The following is a 6,683-nucleotide window of genomic DNA, read 5'->3' on the forward strand; positions in this document are numbered from 1 at the left end:
CTTATGAAGTTGTGGAGAATGATTGGATCTGATATAGTATCATGGATTTCTCTCCTGGGATAGCAAGTGAAAATTATTTCTAAAGGTGCTGATGAATGTGAATAAATCAATCTGCAGAGCTTACAGTGTTCATCTACAAACAAACAAACAAAAAAATCTCTACCAAAAACATACCCATAACTCATAGTCTTGTTAATGCAAGATGATCACACATTTTGTATATGCTTTAAACGGTTTTATCATATCTGCCAGAGCAGCTTAGAATTCACTTGTAAGTTTGTCTACAAGGGGATTCTAAGGGTCAAAATTTCTTAGGCTACTTATAAGACAATGCCATTTTTCAAATCTGACCCAGAAACTAAAATGGAGTATCCAGTATTTATTTATTTTTTTCAAAAAATAATATTTTTGACTTTCCTGCATACAAATACTTGATGATCCTCTCCTCTGCCAAAGGGTCTGGGGAAGTTTCATATTTACTGCTTAATTTCAATATTGAGCTCACACAATTCCCCTTTAAGGTTTTGCTTGTCTATAATTCTTTTTCATAAGCTGACTTTGATCTGGCAATCATCAATGCCTTGTATCCTATAACCAGAACTTTATCAAATATTGTTGAAACATCACTAGATGTGGAATTTTTTGGAAGGTCCATGGACATAGCTTTCCCCTTTCCCAGGCATCTCTAGCCACTCTACTAATATTATTTGTTGTTCCACTGTAGTACCAGAGGGACTTGCAACCCTTCAGTATTTTGCAAGAAGGGAGGTTAAAGGAAATTGCATCTGATTCTGCATTACATGACAAACAAAGGAAAGGAAATCCAATTCCCTTTCCCATTTACATGAGCTTGTGTTTACTTTTGTATATCAGTGCAATTTTTCAGCTTTCAGTAATTACTCTTCCACACTGCAGAACTTTTCCTATGGTGAAAAAATTATGCTAACAAGGTTTCCAAATATTTTTTTCAGAAGGAATTTTCCTGTTGGCATAGCATACCAATACTCAAACAATATAAACTAAAGAAGCTGAACATTGTTTTTGTAAGCATAGGAATTTCCACAGCAGGGTTTTTGCTGGCCCACTGATGAAAATGAAAGATAATAGTTTATCACAATCAAAAGCAACGTGCTTCACAGTAAAACATTGAATTAGAATCTGGATAAATATAGGTTTAACAGCATAATTTTAGGGAAAATTTACAAATGCTTTGATGATATATAAGGTGCATTTTGTGGAATGACATGTTAAGAGGTATATGACTACTGCACTATTGTTGCCCTTCTACCTTTACACTGTCAGTTTATTTGGAGAAATTGAATTGAGCTCTCATGCTGAAACCGTTTCTCACTTTTTGTACTTTCTTCTTCTTCCCAGATTATTTATCTTAATTAAACCTTAACATCAATCACTCAGTTCATAGAATTGTAGTAACATAGAATATCCTGAATTGGAAGGGACCCACAAGGATCATCGAGTCCAACTCCTGGCTCCACATGGAACTACACAGAAATCAGACCAAATGTCTGAAAGCATTGTCCAAATGCTTCTTAGACTCCCACAGCCTTGATGTCATGACCACTTTCCTGGGTAGCTTGTTCCAGTGCCCAACCACCCACTCAGTGAAAAACCTTTTCATAGCATGCAACCTGATGAAGCTTCATGCTCTTCCCCTGGGTCCTGCCACCGGTCACCAGAGAGAGGAGATCAGTGCCTCCCATGTTGCTCCCTGTCATGAGGAAGCTGTAGGTTGCCATGACACCTCCCCTCAGTCTCCTCTTCTCTAGGCTGAGCAAACCCAGTGGCTTCAGCTGCTCCTCATACATCTTGCCCTCTAGACCCTTCACCATCTTTGTAGTCCTCCTTTGGACACTGTCTAATAGTTTTATGTCCATCTTATATTGTGCTACCCAAAACTGCACACAGTACTTGAGGTGAGGCAGCACCAACAGAGAGTAGAATGGAACAATCCCTTCCCATAACCAGCTGTACTTGATGGATATGGTTAGGCCAGGATACGGTTAGGCCTTTTTGCTTCTAGGGCAAACTATTGACTCAAGTTCAAATTGCCACAGACAGAACCCCCAGATCCCTTTCTGCAGGGCTGTTCCCCATCTTCTCATCCTCCAGTCGGTATGTGTGTTCAGTGTTGACCCATCCCAGATGCAGAATCCAGTACTTGCTCTTGTTAAACTTCATGTGATTGCTCAGCCCTCTAATTTGTCAAAATCTCTCTGCAAGTCCTCTCTACCCTCAAGGGATTCAACAGTTGCTCCCAGTTCAGTGTCATCTGCAAGCTTACTTACCTACCAGTCGTGCATCCAAGCCATTTATGAAAACATTAAAGAGAACTGGCCATAAAATGGAGCCCTGGGGAATCCCACTAGTGACTGTCCACCAGCCTGATGTCACCCCATTTTCCATAACACTTTGAGCCTGACCTGTCAGCCAATTTTTCACCCACTGTATTATGTTTTTATCTATCCGTATGCTGGACATTTTTTACAGAAGGATACTGTGAGAAACAGTATTGAAAGCCTTGCTGTAATCAAAAAAAGTTTGTATAAACTGTCTTCGCTGGTCAACTAGATGGGTAACCTTGTCATAAAGGAATTTAAGTCCATTAAATAGGATTTTCCTCTTATGAACCCATGTTAGCTCTGACCAATGACTACATCATCTTTAGGTGTTTTTCAATAACTCCCAGAATAATCTTCTCCATAATTCTAACACTGAATTGAGACTGACAAGCTTGTAATTACCAGGGCTATTTACTTTCTTCCCCTTCTTGAAAACTGGAGCAATGTTTGCCAGCTTCCAGCTGTTTGGGACCTCTCCAAAGACTATTGAAAATAACTGGGAGAGGTCTCACAATGACATAATACAGCCCTTTCAGTAATTCGGGTTGAATCCCATCAGGTCCCACAGATTTTCATGCATCCAGGAACGGCAGCAATTCCTATGCAAGTTCAGGTTTGGCTGCGAGTTTTTTGTTATCACAGTCATGGTCATCCAACTCAGGGCTCGGAGGGTTCCAATGCCCATCATTGGTGTTGAAAATAGAGGCAAAAAAAGACATTAAATATTTCTGTTTTGTCTACACCCCTGTTTGTGAGGTGACCTGCCTCATCAAGTGTAGGACCAGTGTTTACTCTGGTCCTCCTTTGTTGTTAACATATATATATATATTAAATAAATAAATAAATAAAAATTGTCCAACACAGTACTGTCTAGCTTCAACTCTAATAGATATTCAACTGCATGAATATTCAACTGCATGAATTTTCTCTCTGCATTGGTGAAGAGTATCCCTATAGTCCTCCATATTGCCCAACCTCATCTCCAGTGGTCATACACTTTTTTTTTTTTTCTTTTTTTTTTTCTTTTTTTTTTTTTTGCCTAAACTCTAAAAGAAAATCTAGCCAGGGATTAGGTTAGGAAAGCTAAAGCCCTGTTAGAATTAAATTTGTCTACGAACAGAGGCTGAGGGAGTTAGGGTTGTTCAGCCTGTAAAAGAGAAGGGAGACCTTATAGTGACCTTCCAATATGTAAAGGGGTCTACAGGAAAGCACAAGAGGGACTCATTATCAGGGATTGTAGTGATAGGACAAGGATTAATGGCTTTAAACTGAAAAAGGGTAGATTTAGGTTAGATATAAGGAAGAAAATCTTTGCTCTGAGGGTAGTAAGACACTGGAACATGTTGCCCAGAAAAGTTGCGGATGGCCCATCTCCTTGAAAGTGTTCAAGGCCATGCTGGATGGGGCTTTGAGCAACCTGGTCTAAGCAGGTAGCGTTCCCGTCCATAGAAGGGGGTGTTGGAATGAGATTATCTTTAAGGTCTCTTCCAACCTAAACCCTTCTATAATTCTATGAACATCCCTGCTCAGCCAAGTCAACCCTCTGCCCCACCTTCTTGACTTCTGACATTTTGGAATTGACTATTTCTGTTCTCTTAAGAGGTGGTACTTAAAAATTCACCAGCACTGATGGACCTCAATGCCTTCAATAGCAATTTCCCAGCAGAACTTACTAAGTGCCTCAGCAACCTGAGGTCCGCTCTCCCCATTTCCAGAGTTGAAGTTTTGGTGACAGTTTTCCTCACATCACAAAATATTTTATACTCTACTGCTTCATGGTCATTGTGGCCAAGATGGCCACCAATAGCTACTTCACCCACAATACTGTCTCTGTTTACAAGCAACATATCTAGAGGGGAACCTTTCCTAGTCAGCTCCCTCCATACCTGTACCAAGAAGTTATCCTCAAAGGGGTTTTAGGAATCTTCTGGATCTGTTTGTACCAGCTGTGTGTGTTTTGCCAGTTCATGTCTGGCAAGGTGAAGTCACCCGTAAGGACAAGAGTGGTTGACTTACAGGAACTTCTTAGCTTCTTAAAGATTAATTCATTGGTCCTGTCATTCTGGCTGTGTGGTCTATGGTAGACTCCCACAATGACATCCACTTTATTTATTTATTGCTTTTCTCTTAATCCTTACCCAGAGGCATTGCCAGCTGCAAGCTCCATATAGCCCAGCCCCTCCAGTATATACAGAACCACCACCCCACCTTGCTTGCTCTGCCTGTCCCTTCTGAAGAGCCTGTAACTGTCCATTGTAACACACCAGTCACAGGACTCTTCCCACCAGTTTTCACTTATACCAGTGATGTTTATCTCTTGCACTGAGGCAAGGCTTTTAACTCCTCTTGCTTGTTCCTAATGCACTGCACATACAGATTGCAGTGTCAAACTTAAAAATAGATTATAAAGGCAACTATAACAAGGCAATATACTCAGAAGACAGAAAAGCAGAGATGGTCAGAAGATAACAATTGTTAATTACATTGATAATTATAATACAGTAATAAAAATAATACTAGAATAAATATAAATAGAACACATCTCTCTGATAGAAATGCAGAAGAAATATTCTTTTCGACACCTCTTCCCTCTGGAATGTGACTTTTTTCCAGAACTCAACTCTGAAGGAAGGAAAAGTACCCTCAGTACAAACCTTACTTCCCAAAGAGGAAAAGGGCGGTCTACATTGTACCTATTTGCAACGAAGATATTATGTCTAGTGCTTGTCTCCAGCTATTATATGCTATGCAAATATTAAGACATAGTTAGCTATCTGCAGACATTACAGGAGTACCAATCTGAAAAGCAAAAACGTAACCTCTCTGGAATATTTACACATTCATTTGGAAATTCACTGACATTTCATGGGATTTGTGATATTTCTGGATTTCAGCAATGATGCTGTTGTACTGGAAACTAAGCTATGTTTTGGAATCAACCAAAATCATGGCTGTACTTCTGAAAACAAAAGCCAATTTGTATTCAACTGTATGTCAACACAGACATTTGGAATAATTTTTTAAGATATTTAAAATCTGAAAAAAAAAATAATAAAAAAAAAATGTGACCTTAAGGCTGCATACATTTTTGTACTCAGCTCTGGTGAAGCTGCACTTTGAACACTGTGTTCAATTTTGGGCCCTTAATACAAGAAGGACATTGGGGTACTGGAATATGTCCATAGAAGGGCAATGAAGCTGCTGAAGAGTCTAGAGAACAAGTCTTATGAGGAGTAGCTGAGGGAGCTGGGTTTGTTTAGCCTGGAGAAAAAGAGGCTCAGGGGAGACCTTATCATGCTGTACAATTACCTTAAAGGAGGCTATCACAAGGTGGGGATCAGTCTCTTCTCCCAAGCACCAACTGATAAAACAAGAGGAAATGACCTTAAGTTGCACCACGGGAGGTTTACAGAATCACAGAATCACAGAATTTCTAGGTTGGAAGAGACCTCAAGATCATCAAGTCCAACCTCTGACCTAACACTAACAGTCCCCACTAAACCATATCCCTAAGCTCTACATCTAAACGTCTTTTAAAGACCTCCAGGGATGGTGACTCCACCACTTCCCTGGGCAGCCCGTTCCAATGTCTAACAACCCTTTCAGTAAAGAAGTTCTTCCTAACATCCAACCTAAACCTCCCCTGGCGCAAGAGTTTAGGTTCGATATTAGGAAAAATTGCTTCACTGAAAGGGTTGTGAAGTATTGGAATAGGCTGCCCAGGGAAGTGGTTGAGTCACCATCCCTGAAGGTCTTCAAAAATGTCTAGATGTAGAGCTTAATGATATGTTGTCATGGTGGACTTGGCAGTGCTAGGTTAAAGGTTGGACTAGATGATCTGAGAGTTCTTTTCCAACTTAAATGATTCTATGATTCTATTCTGCACCACTGCTAGTATGGAGAATATTTCTACATTGAACTTTTATAGTGTGAATAAGACATTCTTATAGGGGAAATCTTGTAGCTATTCAGTGACATTTGTAGTGTATGATCTTTAATTACTCGTTTGGTACTCCAAAACTGTCATCAGAACTGTGTATATTCTATCTTTAAGTTCTACAATCAGCTACACATTCTATCAACAATGCCGAGCATCCTATGATGAGCATAATATGAAGAACCAATGTGCATACAAGTTGCAGCCTACTGTACCTGGTGAATGAAGTGGAGGGGAGCACATCAGAACAACTCCTTGACCTTCACGTACAGAGACAGCACTTCTTGTCCGACCACTAAAATTCCCCAGATCTATTAAAAACAAAACAAAACAAAAACAGCATTTTAATTACAGGGAAAAAAAAAAAAAAAAAAAAAAAAAAAAAA

At 39.6% G+C, this 6,683-nt stretch overlaps 1 protein-coding gene across 2 annotated transcripts in view; it reads right to left on the minus strand.

The window, feature by feature from the left end:
• The window catches only part of CNTN5 (contactin 5), a 691,903-nt gene that overhangs the window by 193,570 nt on the left and 491,650 nt on the right, over nt 1-6,683 (minus strand). For both annotated transcript variants that reach the window (XM_035328324.1, XM_035328319.1), the window contains one exon: nt 6,513-6,608. In XM_035328324.1, coding sequence (XP_035184215.1) covers nt 6,513-6,608 — 96 coding nt within the window. The remainder of the gene's footprint in view (nt 1-6,512; nt 6,609-6,683) is intronic.

The sequence above is a fragment of the Oxyura jamaicensis genome, chromosome 1, assembly GCF_011077185.1.
Source record: "Oxyura jamaicensis isolate SHBP4307 breed ruddy duck chromosome 1, BPBGC_Ojam_1.0, whole genome shotgun sequence".
In the NCBI taxonomy this organism is placed as follows: domain Eukaryota; kingdom Metazoa; phylum Chordata; class Aves; order Anseriformes; family Anatidae; genus Oxyura; species Oxyura jamaicensis.